Raw genomic sequence first — 18,034 nt, 5'->3', positions numbered from 1 at the left:
CCGGCCCAGCCGCAGCCTCCAGCACATCCACATTCCATAGGCGGTACGCTCACGAGCCCAAATGCGGCGCTGCGCTCCTCGCGCTCCTTTCGCGCGCCTGAGAAGAGCGTGGGCGGATAGACTAGGACATTCGTGAGATCCAACCCCCTGCTTCGCGTGTTCGGAGGACGGGGTAGCGACGCCGCGCGCGCGAAGAACGCGTCAATGAAACTGGGCCCGGCACCACTGCTCGATCTAGACATGTCACTCGCGGGCGTAGTGGGGAGCTCCACGTCGCCTGACGCGTCAACGCAGGTCCCACAGCCGTCGTCGCAGTCCCTGGAGTCCTTCGACGCGTGGTCCCCCCCGCGATGTTGCGTGCATCCTGGGCAGGCACACTGCAAACCGCAACAGCACCCTGACCCGGCCAATGAGGCAATTGCGCTGAGTGGTGGAATTACCGGGAACTCGGGCATCGACGAGCCGGAGGCGAACGCCGCATGCAAGGACCTGGTGCCAAGAATCGGGGGTAGTTCTGGACCTTTTGTCGGTGGCGATAGGTGACAAGGGGATGAAGCTATAGAAGACCTGAGTGACTTGTGCGGTTTGTGTTCTGACAACCCGCGCGGTGCCGGAGAGCGCTCGGAATGGCGCTCGAGCGGCTGCGCTCGGCGCTTTGCACGTCGTTCAATAGAGTGTGAGCCAATATCAGAATCGATCAGACAAGATTGGGGGGAGGGTGGAAGGTCACGCTCGTGCGTGCTGCATAGGGCTGCGGCTTGCGCCAGAGCGGCCAGGCCATCACCAAGAGAATGGACAGTGTGCGGAGATGCGCCCCTGTGACACGCGCCATCAACAGTGATACGACATGTGCAGCCCCGTGCGTCGTCGCATTGGCACGAGGTGAGATGGGTATCCACTAGAATGCAGAGAATTAGTAAATGCGCGATGCTTGAGCGGAAGTAATGCGAAGCATACCCAGAGCCCCCGACTCCGCTGATACTGCTGTGATGGACTGGACAGGTACCATATCCTTCAACCCATTAGGCAACGCAGGCGCAATGGGCTTGAATCTACGCGCTGGAATTGAAGGGTAGATGAGCAAACGTAGACAGTAGACAGGAGAAAAACATACGCTTGGAGGAAGGCGAAATGGCTGACGAGCTTGCCTCTGCTTCTCCAGCGAATATATCCCTTCTTGGTCCGGACGAACAGTTGCATTTATTATGCATGCGCTTTGTTTTCCGCAGCTCCCGACATTTCTCGCATTGCGATACAGGCCTGCCCTTCTTCTTAATCTCGAAAAGCGGTCGGTCGGTATGCTGACATGAAGATGAGCGATGGCCCTTGATGCACGACTCGCTGAATAAGATGTCAGCGCAGTGTAGAGGGGGTCAGGAGCATGGTAACCTACCATGCGAATTTCTGATTATCTACAAATACCTAACGGGTAGATTGTTCGGCAAGGTCGATGGCAACTGAATGCAGTCAGGATACTTACCATTATCAGTCTCTTCTTGACAAGGAGGGGGATGTGGGTCTGGTCTTGAGATGTAGCAGGGACAGAAGCGATAAATACGAGGGCAAGCGTGCCAAGGGGATTTTCGGAATCCGAACCGGACGGGTACTCAGCGTGACATTGTCACGCTGAGGCAATTACGGCATGCGCAACGAAGTGTCACGTTGCGCGGCATTTGCCGTTCGTCCATCTGCTAGGTCAATGTCACACTCTGCAAACTTGGACCAGCTGAGAGCTAGAGTCGACACTCTTGGTATTCCATTTTTCCACGTTCTCTGGCAAGGAGCTATCCCTGAAATTTATTCTACCTCGAGTTAAACGAGGAATCAATATCGACTAAACAACATACTTGTAAGAACAGCAACATTAAATGCTTCCGGAGTAGTCGTGTATTGGTCTATCGCGAATAGTTGTACTTCTTTGATGAATTTGGTAGGTTATTTGTAGAGCGCGCGAGAAAGCATGCTAGCGGCCGATTAGCATCAAACGGCGCAAATGCCTCGCATCCGCGCAATGCCAAAACGTCTGCTCGGCTGTGCGTCAGTGGAACTTCCACAGCACCTTGGTATTCATCAAGACTTTCGGCAGCGATTAAGTTTCAAATCGTGCGTGAAAATTGCGAGCCCGTGCGGCATAGCTATGCTGCCTTGTGGGAAATCGCAAATGATTATATCCGTCTGCCAAGCGTGATGCCCGTTCGCTGAAGACGTTTATTAGAATGGAAACTCTAGACATAATACATTATGTTCTTTGAGCGAGTTATTGGGTGTGCGCCGGACTAGTGGGGCATACTAGCCGCGTTCAGACCGCTCGTCTTGGAATTTCCTAAAACTGTTTGGGAAGAGCAGCACTCAGTTATGCATCCACATACCGCACATTTCATTCCAGAGTGTTCATCTTCCTGTGAAGATAAAGAGTGCTATCGTAAGAACGGGCGTCCAATACGCACACAGCTGCGATCCTAGTAGTACGTACACACGAATTCCCACGCACAAATGCCTCATGAAAACTACACCTTCCTAAAGTAGAATCCTGATCGGTAAAGGAACGTGAGCGCCCATCACGTGTGCTGACGCTGTCCAGATTGGAACGTTTGCTGCGCTGCCAGAACTACGGAGCGAAGTCGGGTGGGGGTCGAAGGCCTAGCAGCTGCGCTTTGGGATCTGTGTGGTACTAGAGGTGTATAAATTCTGCGGTTTTCCAGCACTCTCTGAATCCGACATCTAACCCTCTAGCTTCTTCACAATGAAAGGCCGTCGACGAAATCGGAATGTCTCTTCACGAACGGGAATATTTGACCCCGAGGATGTCAAACGAGTCAAGCACTCTACTGTCGGGGTCTGGGACTTGTACGAAGAAAAGCCGCAAGTGCTTGGATTTCAGTTTCCAGGCTCATCGCGTCTCGAACACTACCTGGAGATGTCCCGCAGCCTCCCGTATGTTTGGAGGATGATGAAAGACATATCGCGAGTAAAAAACTGCTGGTTCCTGCTGACTCTGTATATTGCTGTCGAGCTCGGGAGCGCTGTCCTCCCTGCTGCTTCTTTATGGTACGCATGCTCAGAATGGCGTGACGCTAGCAGCGAGAGTGCTGACCGATCACACGAACTAGGTATTCCGGACAGTTGCTGCACATTGTACGCCGTCGCTTCATGTGCTTCACATCGCTAATTGTATAGCTCAGGTGCAAACAGCTGTGGACACAAGAACCGTTGACACGAATCTGTTGATGCGAATCTCGTTCGGTCGTATAGGTTGCGCTATTGTTATCCGGTTGCTTTCTTTTGCGAAGAGTGCGATATCATATCCGCTCATCGCTCGCCTCAAACAGCACTATTCAGTGCATTTATTTCATGCACGCGCTAGGCTCGATCTGCCAACATTTGAAGACCATGCAGTACAACGACAGCTAGAAGCAGCAAGCGCTTCCTCACGTGGTGGTATTGCATGGGACACATTCTCCATGGTGTCATCCGCTGTTATGAGCGCTGTACAGATCATCACACAACTATCTGTCCTCATGGCCATTTTGCGAGAACAGCTCGATGGACCGCTGCTGGCAGCAATCGGCCTCTCTCATTCAGTATTTGAATGGCTGTTTAGTACCAAGTTTCTCTCGTTAGACTCACAAGGTTCGATTCATGCCGCTCACGAGATACCCGTGTCGTCTGATGAATAGTCTACAGTATGGGCCGCCACAACAAGGAATCAGGACTACATCAAAATGCAAGGTATGAAGCGGCTTGTGAGTAATCCAAAACACCGCAAGGAATTTGTCGCTTGTAATTTAGAAGAATTTTGTACAAAACGTGAGCTTGGATTGAATAGACACTTACGGATATTAACGTCCTCGCCGCGCTTAGAATTCAAAGAATTCACCGATCGAGTGGGGGACAAGGCTGGTGATTTCATGGAGGTTTTGCGAGAGCAGCGATTTCGCGACAAATTCTCTGTAGTATCACTCATGAAAGAACCGTGGCGCGCTCTGCCTCAGGTATGAATGACGTCTAGATGTCTTTGGCTTGATTATTAAATCTGTGAAATGTGTCATTGGTAGATTGTGTTCACACTCCGCGCAGTGCAATACCCATCGTCAATACCTGTCTCCCTCGCCTCGCTCAACCTTATACAACAGACGACGGACAGTTTCGGCTTCACCGTCTTCCGTTTCATCTCCCAGTTTGGGTCGATCGCAGATCAACTTGCTACTGTGCGGAAATTATACGACATTGTCACTATCCCGAATCGCATCCAGGACGGAACAGTTCCGTTCCCTGAAGACACACAGAAAGTCAAGGCAGGGATTTTAATTGAATTCAGGTAACCATAACTTTCCAGTCCGACTACTGTACTTGTTAACTCCTGCTCTACTTCACTCGATAAATTACGAAAAAAAATGTTTAGAAATGTGTCATTCCGTTATCCGGGCACAGACGCTTATGCCATCAGGAACGTGTCGTTCAAGCTTTCATCAGGACAGCTCTGTGTACGTTTCTCGGAGCCCTCATCTTCGCGTGCGTTAAACCGTTTTGCCAGGTAATCGTCGGTTCGAACGGATCTGGAAAGAGTACGATCCTCAAACTCATCGTACGCCTGTACGATGTCGACGAGGGCGAGATCCTCATCGACGGGCTGGACATCCGCACGCTCAAACTCGCTGACCTTAGGCGCACAGTATCTGTGCTCTTCCAAGATTACACACACTTCCCTCTCTCCGTCCGTGCCCCCCTCCCTCATCGACCAACGTACAGATGCTAACGACGGTATACAGATCCGCGACAACATCGCTCTCGGTGACCCCTCTGACAGCGTAAGCGACGAGCATGTCCGCCTCGCCGCGAAGCTCGGCGGCGCCGAGGAGTTTATTGAGAAGCTCCCTGAGGGGTTCGACGCATACCTCGAGCGCCCCGTGAACGACTATTACTCTGGCCTCCCCGAGGGCACGCGCAAGCTGTTCGGGCGCCCAGTCGACTTTGGTGCGGTGCGGTTTGCAGGGGGCATCAGCGGGCAGAACGACGTGGAGCTGAGCGGCGGCCAAATGCAGCGCCTCGCTGTGTGAGTCTCGTTTCCTGACCTTGGTTATCTCACGGCGTGCTGAACGGAGCCGGCCGGCAGCGCGCGGTCGTTCATGCGGTCGATCGTCTCTGAAGACTCGGCGGTCGGGCTGTTGCTCTTTGACGAGCCGAGTGCATCCTTAGACCCCACTGCGGAGCATGGTGCGTTGAGGGGACATTGTCCATATCAACTGAGCCAACCTTTCTACTGTAGATTTGTTCGCACGGCTGCGCGAGCTACGGGGGAATAAGACAATGGTGTTCTCTTCTCATCGTTTCGGCAACCTGACTAGACACGCAGATTTGATTCTGTGAGTCTAAATCGTTTGCTGGCAATGTCTTCAAAGCGGCTGTGCTGACAATCTTTAGATACATGAACGACTCTACAATCGTGGAGGCCGGCACACATGACGTGCTGCTCAAACGTCAGGGAGAGTATGCAAGAATCTGGAATCTACAGGCACAAGCCTTCTTACCTTGAGTATTCCTGCATGCTGTTGATTGGCTATATCATAACGCAAGAACCTTAGAGCTCCTCTATTTGGAATATAACGACCCCTCATGCTTCATATCGTGTCGTTCCTCATGTACATGTATTATTTACGACCTTCGATGGTGATCTAGATTGCAACTTGACCTTACGCTCGGGGTGCACTTGTGTGAGTGGTGGTACAATTGATGATGGATTGTAATATATCCTGGGGATGTGTGATCTAAGGGCATGATATAGATACAGTGGGTAGGTGGGCAAGTCCATACAGGACATGAAATCATACTCAAACGGACATGTACTGTGCCATGCTGCAAGACCAAAATGAACATCAACTTTTTCGAGCGAAGGGCGCCCTCACCTCGAATCTTTTTTCGAGTTGTCGCTAGAGAGCCGTTTTTCTAATTTCGCAAACTCGTCCAAGGCGATGGTCTCTTCTTGGTCAAGGATCTAAATCACTATGTGAATAAAAGATATGGCTGTCATTTTGAAGTAGGAACTTGCCTGCTCCACTCCCTTGACCTCGGGAATGTAGTGCATAAGCATACGCTCAATACCTGACTTGAGCGTTACGGTGCTCGAGTCACATCCTCGACAGCTCCCCTTAAGCTTGACCTCCACGATACCGTCGTCTGTGAATCCTCGGTACTCAATGTCGCCTCCGTCCTCCATGATGGCAGGTCGTACACGAGTCTCAAGCAGCTCCTTAATCATCGCTACAGTCTCCGAGTCGGTGTCGAGTATCTGCGTGTCTAGTGGCCCAGCGGCGTCACGGTCTTCTTGCGAGCGGAAGAGAGGCTGAGAAGATGAGAAGAACTCCATGAGAATTGAGTAGATCTCGGGCTTCACGACCGCCCATGCCGTCTCAGAGTCCTTGGAAACGGTGACAAAGTCAGGGCCATAGAAGACAGTAGTAACGCCTTCAATGCCCATGAGGCGAATGGCCAAAGGGGATTTAAGAGCAGATTTTGTGTCCAAAAACTCCGCAGTTCCATCTTCCATGACTGGTACGCCAGGAACAAACTTTAGTGAATCGTCGTTGGGCGTAGTCTCAGTCTGGATGAACATGGAGCGATCTGCAAAATGATGAGTACAACGCTATTCAACATATAAATTCAGCACACATTGCAAGGGTCTCTCCATGCTTGCAATTGTCCTTGCATGATGGGTGGAGTAGAATGTAGCCAAGGTCGTCCCATGGTGTAGACTTGCTGAGCATGGTGCGGTTCTTGACAGATGTCTCGTCGATGTTTGGGGCAAGCTTGAGAGTCGCTTGCTGCGATGTCGCAGTACGTTACGAGCAGAATTTGAGAGAGAACGCAGAGAAGAGGATGCTGAAGACATTTTGGAGATGGTGAGCGCAGCGGCGAAGGAACGGCGCGTCGGACTGTCGTCGGGCCTTGGGGATGAGGTAACGCAATGCGGTCACGTTACCGCATCCTAAACGGGTCGCGTCGATTTCGATTCTTGGCGTCTCTCACCTGTGGCTCTCTTCAACTCGTGGAGTTCACGAGGACGAACGGCCCCAAATGGCATTGTTCATCTCATTGTCAGCTCTTCCACAGACCAGAGGGCAGGGCTATAGCCTCGGCTTCAGCTGCTTCTCATCCTCCGTGGACTCTTTCAACTGCTACCGGCAAGTCTTGAAGCAGAGCCCCTCATCATGTTTTCTCTCAGCTTGAAAATTCCTCAAGTTTCCGTCTCGTCCTTTCTGGACCAGCTCTGTCCTCAATTGTGCGAAGGGCTCAATGTCGATGAAATCATCGGGAAGTTGAAAGAGGGCGAAAACGCATCTATGACGGGAGGTGGCACATGGCGAGACTTCTTTCAGGACACTGAAGACCAGGACGCTGCTATGAACTCGCTTGGACGTCTGTTTAATGCCATCATGGACGCAAGCGGACTGTCGAATCGACCATTTCTTACTTTCCAGCAGGACAATGAAATATTCTACGCTAGCAATTATGCGTCGTTGTTGCGTCCCAATGCTTACTTTGCCTGGAGAAATGGTGCAAGAGTAGACTCTCACAGCTACTGGATCGGAATTGGCCTTCCTGTTGTTTTCAATATGTACGATCAGGATGACAGTGACGTGAGTTCCAATGAGATGGTTCACGTGCGACGTCGATTCACTATTTCGCAGTGCATACGCAGAATGTTATGGAGCTTGTTTCACTGCATTCATCAAGATTCTAGTCGAAAGTTTGCATATGGAATAGCTTTTGACCACACAGACATGAGAATCTGGTTCGCATCACGCTCAGATATCTTAGTCACCAAATCATTTGATTTGTTGCAAGTGAGTAATATTTTTGTGCACCATGTATGCAGTATTCAAAGTATTTTGATAGGATCATAGTGTATTCGTTCGAGTGATGTTGGCGTTCGCGTATGCGCAACCCTATGAGCTTGGCTGGGACTTCACGGTACTTCCTGACCTCTATAGCGATTGTGCATTGATGCGCGGGTGTGGCAATTTGCATGGTTTTCCTATAATTACGTTATTGGTCGCGAAAGATGGTGATCAGGCTAACCATCGATACCAGAAGACGCGGACTCTTGCTAACATTGGGCAGCATCTTATGAATACCTATGCTTGGGAGTCGCAAGATTCAGATGTTAAACATCAGTGTCTAGGCTCGGCCATACTCCTTAAGGGGCGCCATGCTCAGCGCACCAGGAATTCAAAGTGGGAAGGAGGCCTGATGCAAAAAGCCCGCAACGTATCAACCGATCCAGTTCTGCATACGCTTCTTGATCAGCATATAACGGCCACGATATATCAAGGGCGCCTGTCTATCCATGAGGAAGTTGACGACACCCCGCTCTTGAAGGACAAATTCGACAACATGCGCTCTTTGTCCGTTTGCGCTCCTTCTGCATTCCAAGAATCTAGGGCTCATCAGCGAATCGTGATGGAGCCCAACTGGAAGCCGCTCGACTCCAGCAATTCATTGACGCACATATTTGCAGGACTCGCAAAAGCAGCTCATTGTAAGGCTTGAATACACTGTATGGTTGTCCGCCATGCTAACATCTTTGTAGTGTTGACTGTCTTGCACTCGTTTGATCGCCTCCACGGAGATGTTTGTCCGGCAAATATTTTGCTGCATGATGACGATGCTGTACTACTGGACTGGGAGAAATCAAGGGTGACTCGAGCCTTGAAGGAAGAGTTCGGCCTCCTGTGATGCTTAAGAAAGGCGGAAGGATTGCATTACGCTTTGTGCTTATTGTGATTGGGAGATATGTGCGTAGATGTTGTAAGACAGCCACCAGAATATGACACTTTCATTAATTCTAGTGGGGGACAAGCACGCCTCCGATATTCCTCATACTGCTAACACGTTGTGTAATGAACACTACGCTTCAGTGTACCGTTTATCAAACAATTCGATTAATTATGCATACCGCAAGTGGTATGGGCAATCAGACGTTGTTCTTACACGAGCATGCTAATTGTATTGGTCGATTCTCTGGCCTCGAGCTCATTTCGGGTAACATGCGAGAAAGGTCGAGACATGCAATTACAGAACTGTCAGCGGGAAAGGGAATACGAAGGACTACCTTACGAGAAATTCTCCGGTTGCTGTGTTGTGATGCGATCTCGAAGATGAGCTGTCGATTGACATATCACCCCCCCTTCTTTTGCAACTTCACGGTGCCTTCAAGTCTTTGAGCTCCGAGTCTACGTAGTAGACTCGATCGACAATCCGAGAATAAGACTTCTCATTGATAGGCGAGCTGAACAGCCTTCGCCCTTGGTCAACAAGCGACGCGTGTGGTATACGTGTTCATACAACGGAGACCAGATCCGGTCACCTACTGCGACTGCGAGTATACGGAGTCTTGCACAGAGTCTGCGGGCAGGTGCGACATGACCTTTCCAGGCCGTGCTCGGATATCACACTCGAAGGGCGCAGCGTGCCTTTGTATGACATCAATCCTCTGTTCACACAGTGCGCTTGGATGCTCGTACCTCACGCTGCCAGATTTAAATGCTGGCACGGGCGAGATCTCCTCTCCCGTCCGATTGCGCGCCTTGCGCACATCCAAAGCGGACAAGATGCCCACCATCACAATCCAAATGCTGCTGTCGGCGAAGTCGCACCCGGGATGCGACCTATGCGATACCGTAAGTTGGACTACGCACCTGTACGCCGAATGCCGGAACGCACCGTTTGCCAAAGCCGAATATGTACTTTCGCGGGTCGTGCAGTGCGGTCTGTCCGTGAGCCAATTCAAACCTCTCGGGAAGAAACCGCTCTGGGTCGGGATAGACGTCTGTGCGGCGTGTCATTGCCCTATACAAATACCATAACTATCGCCACGAATGTGGTTTCGGTAAGCATGCTCACCAGATATTGGTTATGATCGTAGACCCCGCGAGAAGATGATATCCTCTACATTCATCGTTCTCTACGAGCCGATAGGGTACTCCTAAATGGTTCTCGTTGGTTATCAATAACCCAAATTCTAGAGTATCAGAAACAGACCAAATGGAAGTGGACAGCCCCACCTGCCACGGAGTTGCTCAGACGGCCGAATCTGATCGCGCGCAGAGTGGAATGACACACCGGTATACTTCTCGCAGCACACATTCGACATAGGGCATCGACAGTCTGTCGTCGAAGTTGGGAAGCCGTAAGTGTCCCGTGACTCGGTCTACTTCTGCTTGGGCCCGGAGGAAAACATCGGGATGCAGGACCATCGCAAGGACGAATGTTGACAGCGCTGTGACGGTCTTTATGCTACGATTGGTCAATTGTATGCGAGGAAGAAAAAGTACAAACCACATCAGTCGCCACCGGGCCTCCTGCGTCGAGGACAGTTGTGACCGTCGATTCAGAGAGTTTTACGAATTTGCTGTCAAGTGCTGTCACCGTCCTCCCATAGCATAGGTCCATCATCAATGCGGCGGCATAGCTGAGAGCAACTGAGATTAAAGTGATGTAGGGGGTGATAACCATTTGATTCCACCGACCGTTTAAAACGCGATATGAACGCACAGGGTTCCTTGGATTCCTCACATAAACTGCCCAGCAGAGTCCGCGCTTCTCTTAGAAGGAGTGGGTGGAAGTGCTGAACCGCAGCTGTTCTTCGGATAGCTGTCTGGAACCATTTACAATGGCGGCGCCATTGATTTCCACAGGAAAGAAACGTGGGGGTCGCGGCCATCTTAATCCTAAATTGGCGGATTGACTATCAGTGTCATCGCGCGAACAGGTCATCGTCATCGTCATCACAACATACGTTTCACGTATGAATATAGGGTGTGGTCTGTCCGAGCACCTCACGCTTCTCTTCCCCATGAGCTCCTGTGCGACTTCCGGCGAGCTGATAATTACGAGTGGGGGCGCGAAGAACAATCGTACGGCAATGATGTCGCCTGTTCCGGAATGCTCTGTTATCCACGCATGCTTGCATGCAGTGAACAGGCATTCGTACCGTATTGCTCAGCCCAACGAGTGAAGGTTGCATGCAGATTTCTGAAAAGAGGTTGATGTGCGCTACTAACCAATGGAAGCGGCTTGGAGCCTGGACGAAACGAGTCTTTCCCGCTGACCCATCGAGAGTGCAAGACGTAAACGATGGCAAGTACAGTCGGCAACACCACACAGAATTGTACGGCTGCAGACCCATTGAGAAGTATGCGTTAGCCACTGGCCGATCAAGCGAAACACATACACTCACAAGTGGCAGCCGATATTGTGTCGTACATTAGGATACTTAGAAAGAACCGGTTGGGGCACCAGGCCAGCGATTCCAGAGTCCTCATAAGCAAAGCTCAGCCGCTCAACTGCGTAGACTGCGCAGCTATCAGAACACGTTCATGGTCACCTGAGAGGGCCCGACCTGTTGCAGGGCTTACGGGGATGACGATCCGAAAGATCGTGCGCCCATAATACTGCGGACTTCAACCTGGTAGCCTGGACGCCGATAGTAGGGCGGAATCGGGCAATATCGAACGCTGGCGCAGAGGGGCAAGCTAGCTCCAATTATCATATAGAGTGTAGAGTGGGGGTAAGATGCTGTAAGTGCACTCAAAGTGTTAATCTACTATTGGAATACTCTACGCGGCGTCGGCCTTATTCGACGAGACAATGGTCTCTATCGCTTGCGACGACCGCGGCTTAAAATCGCATTTGAACGGCTGAGCATGGCTATTTCTCGAGTTAGACAACGCGTATCGCGGCGAAACAAGTCACTAACTTGATCAAGCCATCCACAAAAAGCGGCTCAGGCGTGATTTCGCGGCCAAATTCGTCCTTTGCCTTGCAGATGTCCATGGTGGACAGCACGCTGGCGGCAAACAGCCAAACTGTGGAATCGCCGAAACTCCGGCCAGAGCAAAGTCTGCGGGCCGGTTAATGCACCGTGCAGCGATAGGATGTAAGGGTGCTCATACCTTCTACCAAAGCCAAACGCGGCTTTGGATGGATCTGGTACATTCGGATTAGAGCTAAAATCGAATCCCTCAAATCGCTCTGGCATGAAACGGTCCGGGTCGGGAAACACCTCCGGGTCGCGGAACATGGCCCTGGTCTATATCAGGACGGCGATTCAAATGTCGTATACTAGGATACCCACCAGACGTTTGGCATAATCAGAGTTCCAGCCGGCAGGTGGTAACCTCGATATTCGTCATCTTCTGACAACTGGTGTGGTATAACTAAATTCCATGTCATTGAATGCCATATGCTTGCAGATACCCTACAGTGCTTACCGAAAGGCAAAGGGCATCCCCAACTAGTCACAGGAACACTTAGAAATGGTCAAACAAGTAGCCGAAAACCCACGCTCACCGGTATACTTCTTTCAGGACGCACTCCAGATATGGCGTTGAGGCTCTGTCCTCAAATGTGGGCAGACGGGACTGCTCCACCACCCGATCAACTTCTGCCTGTGCTTTTCGGTACACCTCAGGATACAACACCATGGCGAGCACAAATGTCGTCATGACGGAGATCGTCTATGAACAGAGTCGGTCAAAGGTGGTTACGAGGAGCCCGGGCTGAAAAGTACCGTGTCGCTGCCAGCTGGACAAGAAATCAATACTGCTGCCTCAGTGCAATCCACTGAACACCAGAGTAATCACATACCCATGTAAACCATAGCAGCGGCACCCCTAACATTGTACTCGTCCTCTGGAGTTATCGAACCTTTCTGCGAGTGCTCGTCGAGTAATGCGGATAAAAATGAAGGTTTGGTGGATCCGGCGGCCTGTATTTCGGGTCAGCCTTGACTAAGACGCGCACGATGGAAACTTACCAGTGCTTCTCGCGCCCGATTAAACGGTTTATCGAACATGATCTTCACCATACCTGAAAGTTCACAAGCCTTTCGTTTGAGTCCATTTCCCGGCATCCAATTCGGTATGTTCTTCACTGATACAAATGAGCTCAAGCTGAGCGTTCGTGACACACGATACTGGCGTTACTCACGCATAGGAAAGAAGTCTATCAGAGTTACACTGGCGATTTGGAATGTGTCCGTGATAAGCTTGTCTGCCCATTCCATGAATTCAACATCGGGAGACGATGACGGATGGCCGTAAGCAATCTCCAACATGGATGAGCCAGCATATCTGCGTACAGATAGCGTTCAGCAACCGATGGGCTGGGTGGCCCACCGTACATACCTCTTTATATGCACCAAAAAATCAGCAGGTGTGTCAAGCAACACCGACAGCAGACGCCGGGCCCCCGTCTCTTGCAGATTGTGGTACGTTTCGAGTTGCTCTGCAGTGTGCGTCTGGAATGCCGCTCTGAACCATCGCCGATGCAACCGCCACCGGTCCCCGTATGGCAATATAGATATGATAGGATCAAAACCCATTCTGTAATGACGCATACATGAGCATGGTTGTCACGGTCAATTGCTGGGCTTACATTTCATTCAGCATGACCATCCTTGGCCGGTCAGAGTATTTCGAGCCTCGCTTTTCCAGCAAATCATGGGCGGCTTGCACGGAACTGATCACCACAAATGATTTGTGGAACACATTGAAAGAGAATATATCTCCTGGAGAAAGTCATCAATGGTTGGTACATAAGACATATAGACAGATAGTATGCGCACCGTATTTCTTGGCCCATTCGGCGAAGATCTTGTGTCTATTCTCCAAGGGTAGCTGATGAATGTTTCCTATAATCGGGAGGGGAGACGGGCCTGGAGGGAGTTTGTTCTGCAGACGAGTGCGAGAGACCACGAGTGCGCAGAGCAGAAGGCCAACAATAGCAGCCAGCGCTATTGGGTCGGAGGCCCGGTCCATGGCGTGGGCTGCTTTGGTGTGCGTATGGGAGAAGGGCGATGGCTCAAGCGGATCGCTCGAGCTGCGAATATATATGCATTTGCGACGGACCCAAGCTTGTGCTTGTGAACAGACCACGCGTGCATTAGACCCATCTGTACCTCGCTACGGTGTGTGCGCACGGTCTTGCACGGTCCCAGCCGACTTTCTCCGCAAGATTGACCGGTAAACGTTAAACCGGTGACTGGTCGACGTTTCGTCGGTCCTGCCTCTGATCACCAGTGCATGGTGTTGCGGGCGCTTGACGGTCCGAGCGCGATGGGCACGGAATATCAGGCGCCAAACGGTCAGATTCATGATATTTTCATCTTCGAGACTGCGACTTCAAACCCAACTTACTGCGACTTGCTCGGGACCTCATCGTTGACAGGTCTAAGCACTCTCCACAAGTAAGTACGCCAGCACAGTATTCGATACGCCGGACATTGACACCAGCATCTACCACCTTTCGTCGTGAAGAAATACATGTGCATTCGACACCGCTCCAAACCTTGGCCAGCTGTGGACAGAATCTCGTTCAACGGTGGGATTATTCTCAATGCGGAGGAGCAGTATTCATATCCACCACGCTTTCCCTGTTTCCCGAATGCCTCATGTTCGACCCTAGCAACGAGGCTACGTCTCAAAAGCGGACACCCCGCTCTCTGCGGTCCACAGCACAAGTCCACCGCTTCGACACATCCATGTGGACTGATCCGTGCCAGAATTTGAGCTAATGTCACAGCAGTCACCTCCGTAAATGTGTCTCCGTCCTCACGAAGAATAGCATATATGGACACAGCAGCTGTGATCGCCCGTATACTCGTGGTGAATTCATCCCCGCAGCTGACAATGGACCTTGTAGATTATCCTATTGAGTGCAACCGCTCAATCTCCAAGATGGACTGCTTGCGCTCTCGCATACCTTCACAAGCTCACGGCGCGAGCCACCTTGCGTTTCTGTCGTCTTATAAGATTCTGAAATGTCGTCTCTTCCTCCCCAGTCAAATTATCAAATTTTAATCGGTGAGTTCTCGCCAAATGATCCATTGGTTTCCACCTTTAATCTTCTTCTGTGCAGGAAATCTCTATGCAACAAGCAGTCAACGCTCCTCTTGGTCACTGCCGTTGGGCAACCGGGCCTCAGGATATATGCAGTGTCGTATTCGACGATGTAACGCCTGGAGGAGTCAAGCGGCACTTGAGATCAGTCCACTTCCCACAGTGGGTCGGAAAAGGGAGGACACACTGTCAATGGCGGGACGAGAACGATGCGATATGCAACAAAGTTCTCCGCAACGACAGCCTCGGTAAACACATCGCTACGGTGCACCTCAAGGCCACTGGCGTGCGGTGCGAAGGCTGCAACGAACACTTTACTCGTCGCGACGCATATCTTCGGCATCGCAACGTGTATTGCCCCGGCTGAGCACGTATACTGTATTCGGTATGTGCTCTTCAAGTTATCTACATAATTCAGAGATCATATATGTGCATTTTGCAGTTACCTTGAAGCCTGGTTATCATCTATGCGAGCTGCCCTGTATGCCTCCATGGACATTGTTTTCGACCTGGGGCGTGGATTTGCGAACGGGTATCTTGTCTTTTTTAGCATTTGAACGCCCTGGACGTTACTTCTTTGACTTGATATCGCTTTATCACGTTTGCTTTGCCCGGTCTGGATCGGACTCTTCAATTTGGCTTTCGTTGAATACACTGCCATGCACCTCATACGAACCTATTCCCTTTGTTGATCATAGCCATGTCCCATATTGTATATTTTTTGCCTCGCCTGCTACTTGAACTCACCGCTCGCTCGCTGTGCTCTGAGAAGCTCTTTCAAGATGGGTCTGCACATCTCGTCTGTTCAGAGCTCATTGCTAGCATGGTGTAACATCGCGCTCTCAGCGATACCTGATGAGTCTAGCAGCATTCCTGTGTATGCTTTGCGCAAGATTGAATAGCTACTGGAGCAATCTCGATCATAGACTGTTGGCGAGGAAATAAGGTATGGCGACTTGCTCAGCGGGCGATTCCGGCTGACACTTGGCATCTGCTCCAGTCAACTGACGACATATACATGGGACCTTCATAAGCGTTCGGTATCATCTGTCATAGCTGAACAGACACTGTTGTGTCCGCTACTGCAGGATGGAAATCATGGACAGATATAGAACGACAACATGGAAAAAAAGATCGCCCGGTTGGTTCGATTCCGATGGCCTGAAGTTGATGACCCTTGTATTGTTATCTCGTGCATGAGGTAGACGGTTCTAACAGGAGGGTTTTATCCTATGCCGTCATTCGACTCTATCGGGAGGAGTGGTTCCGGACGTATTTCTGGGGAGCAGAAGCTTTGATCTGTTCGCGAATGCACATATTCAGAGTTTGAGTTATCCGTTTGAACAGTCCCTCGTTCATATGCACACCAAAGCATCCCCCATGGAACTGGTCTCCAATCCAATAATTTCATAGTATGTTACGTGTGCGATCCCCTGTTATATGCAATTTCAGCAGGAACAGCTCTCAGCCTGAATAATTGACCGCTGTTCCGCTAGTGCTAGTGATCTTCCATGTTCGATGCTACAGCCAACAGTGGGCAAGCCGCACCAACCTATGTTAGCAATCCGGCACTGACTTAAGTATAGTTATCGCAACACATCCTTATTTGCTCACACTGGCTTACCTGCGTACAAGAACTCACACGCGTCCGTTGTGTTTAACAGGGGGGTTATTATATTTTTGAGCGAGAATAAAAGTGAACTGAAAGGGGCGCAAAAATGAGAAGAGGCTGGGGTGGGAAAACGAGGTATCACTCATCATATTTACCACCTTTGCCCGGTGCGCGTCAGTGTTGTGCCGACCGGGTCACAACAAAGAACTCATCCTTTCCATCAGGAGGACATGGTCCCTTTGTGATACTCAAGGAAATTTACTTTCTGACCTAGTGGAATGCTTGACAAATGTGCCTTTTGCAGCTTTGGAAAGGCAAAAAGCTACTTTCAATTATGAGAAAAGGTTAGATACCTACATTGTGTTATTTAAAGTCTTATCGCGCAATTCCAATGCCTTTTGCGTGCATTTTGATGGCGTCGAAAGGCAGGCTCCAGCCCATCCGGCTTCGAGAGGTAGAGGTAAGGGGAAATAAGGTTCAAAAGATTGCACGCGAGAGTAGCGTGGATGTAGCGTGAATGTCGCGTGGGATCTATTAATATACAGCTGACGGGATGAAGTCCCCTTACCTAGGAGCGAAGGATGGGCAGGAGCCTGGTCGAAAGGATGCTTTCTGCATTGTGGGTGTCGACCGGTCGACCGGTCGACGGCCCTCTAACCTTAGGTGTATCTTAGATTGCTACTACAGTATCAACATGCCCGTTGAATTGGGACTCTACTATATACATGTTAGCCCACTCACCAGAGAAGTAAACCGTCTGCAGTACATGACAGTTAAACCAGACCTCACGTTGGAGGGTCTCACAGTCGCCATTGAGGATTTGCAGCGGCCTCAAGTCGACTCACTTCGTATTAGGATTTGGAAAGTAAGTAACTTCACAAACACATGTTCTATATGCCTCACGATGTTCATCGATTCTAGGTGAACGATCCCTTCAGCCATGAAGAAACACTGGAGGACAGACTGGAAAAAAGTGACTATATGCTCGAGCAGGTTGCGACTCGGGTCAGAAATCCGGCTCAGCAAATACATAGTCTTTTACCCAGCACAGCCCTAGCGACAAGGACCCTAGGAAAAGTTAAAAGTCTGAGGAAACAGCCACAACTTCCACCGCCTGAGTGTTACTTTTTCTATACCATTGATCATAAGAAGAAAGTGTTTCAACGTATGTATCACCCACTTTGAGTGCATTTGCTATTTTATTTATGTGACCCGATGCAGCCCCAGCTGTTGCAGCTGTGCAAAAGTGCCGATCTATTCGTGGTACTTCAACTAACAATGCGCATACCCGGAAAGTGGACGAAGCATGAATGTGAAGAGATGCTCTCCCCTTCCAAGAACGATATGCAGGTCATGAAGCGCCGTGAGATCGTGACACTCTTCAATGTCCTCCATTGCTATGTCCCAGACTTGCAGCTGGCGTCTCATACATCGTCGTCTTCGAAGGCATGTGACCTAACGATATATTTCGTTAGACCTCTGTTTGTAGCGACTCTTCCAGAAAACAGTCCCTGCGTATTTGGAG

General features: G+C 50.4%; 7 protein-coding genes across 7 annotated transcripts; 4 read left to right on the top strand and 3 right to left on the bottom strand.

The window, feature by feature from the left end:
* Nucleotides 1-204: 204 nt before the first annotated feature.
* On the top strand, nucleotides 205-543 carry FIBRA_01985 (uncharacterized protein; the record flags this gene model as incomplete). Its single annotated transcript, XM_012323853.1, has 1 exon — nucleotides 205-543. One exon carries the CDS (start codon nucleotides 205-207, stop codon nucleotides 541-543), a length of 339 nt encoding a protein of 112 aa, XP_012179243.1.
* Nucleotides 544-2,743: 2,200 nt separating this feature from the next.
* On the top strand, nucleotides 2,744-5,533 carry FIBRA_01984 (uncharacterized protein; the record flags this gene model as incomplete). The annotated part of the gene is made up of 12 exons (XM_012323852.1): nucleotides 2,744-3,048; nucleotides 3,111-3,135; nucleotides 3,183-3,630; nucleotides 3,685-3,807; nucleotides 3,862-3,992; nucleotides 4,056-4,318; nucleotides 4,403-4,484; nucleotides 4,535-4,714; nucleotides 4,770-5,053; nucleotides 5,114-5,214; nucleotides 5,267-5,363; nucleotides 5,422-5,533. The coding sequence occupies 12 exons, from the start codon at nucleotides 2,744-2,746 to the stop codon at nucleotides 5,531-5,533; spliced, it is 2,151 nt and encodes a 716-aa protein (XP_012179242.1).
* A 295-nt stretch (nucleotides 5,534-5,828) lies between these two features.
* On the bottom strand, nucleotides 5,829-6,761 carry FIBRA_01983 (uncharacterized protein; the record flags this gene model as incomplete). The annotated part of the gene is made up of 4 exons (XM_012323851.1): nucleotides 5,829-5,853; nucleotides 5,904-5,992; nucleotides 6,065-6,618; nucleotides 6,665-6,761. The coding sequence occupies 4 exons, from the start codon at nucleotides 6,759-6,761 to the stop codon at nucleotides 5,829-5,831; spliced, it is 765 nt and encodes a 254-aa protein (XP_012179241.1).
* A 444-nt stretch (nucleotides 6,762-7,205) lies between these two features.
* Nucleotides 7,206-8,733, top strand: FIBRA_01982 (uncharacterized protein; the record flags this gene model as incomplete). The annotated part of the gene is made up of 4 exons (XM_012323850.1): nucleotides 7,206-7,634; nucleotides 7,686-7,841; nucleotides 7,894-8,536; nucleotides 8,588-8,733. 4 exons carry the CDS (start codon nucleotides 7,206-7,208, stop codon nucleotides 8,731-8,733), a joined length of 1,374 nt encoding a protein of 457 aa, XP_012179240.1.
* A 631-nt stretch (nucleotides 8,734-9,364) lies between these two features.
* On the bottom strand, nucleotides 9,365-10,253 carry FIBRA_01981 (uncharacterized protein; the record flags this gene model as incomplete). Its single annotated transcript, XM_012323849.1, has 6 exons — nucleotides 9,365-9,470; nucleotides 9,522-9,665; nucleotides 9,721-9,846; nucleotides 9,901-9,982; nucleotides 10,039-10,061; nucleotides 10,120-10,253. 6 exons carry the CDS (start codon nucleotides 10,251-10,253, stop codon nucleotides 9,365-9,367), a joined length of 615 nt encoding a protein of 204 aa, XP_012179239.1.
* A 1,362-nt stretch (nucleotides 10,254-11,615) lies between these two features.
* FIBRA_01980 (uncharacterized protein) lies at nucleotides 11,616-13,817 on the bottom strand (the record flags this gene model as incomplete). Its single annotated transcript, XM_012323848.1, has 13 exons — nucleotides 11,616-11,706; nucleotides 11,756-11,899; nucleotides 11,952-12,083; nucleotides 12,134-12,215; nucleotides 12,270-12,292; nucleotides 12,349-12,515; nucleotides 12,569-12,582; nucleotides 12,646-12,766; nucleotides 12,815-12,930; nucleotides 12,988-13,130; nucleotides 13,185-13,382; nucleotides 13,435-13,567; nucleotides 13,625-13,817. 13 exons carry the CDS (start codon nucleotides 13,815-13,817, stop codon nucleotides 11,616-11,618), a joined length of 1,557 nt encoding a protein of 518 aa, XP_012179238.1.
* A 3,386-nt stretch (nucleotides 13,818-17,203) lies between these two features.
* FIBRA_01979 (uncharacterized protein) lies at nucleotides 17,204-17,819 on the top strand (the record flags this gene model as incomplete). Its single annotated transcript, XM_012323847.1, has 3 exons — nucleotides 17,204-17,374; nucleotides 17,431-17,674; nucleotides 17,731-17,819. 3 exons carry the CDS (start codon nucleotides 17,204-17,206, stop codon nucleotides 17,817-17,819), a joined length of 504 nt encoding a protein of 167 aa, XP_012179237.1.
* Nucleotides 17,820-18,034: the final 215 nt, after the last annotated feature.

Source organism: Fibroporia radiculosa (assembly GCF_000313525.1).
Source record: "Fibroporia radiculosa TFFH 294 genomic supercontigs, scaffold1029, whole genome shotgun sequence".
In the NCBI taxonomy this organism is placed as follows: Eukaryota; Fungi; Basidiomycota; class Agaricomycetes; order Polyporales; family Fibroporiaceae; genus Fibroporia; species Fibroporia radiculosa.
The sequence above is the reverse complement of the archived record's forward strand: the minus strand, read 5'-3'. Positions and strand labels throughout refer to the sequence as shown.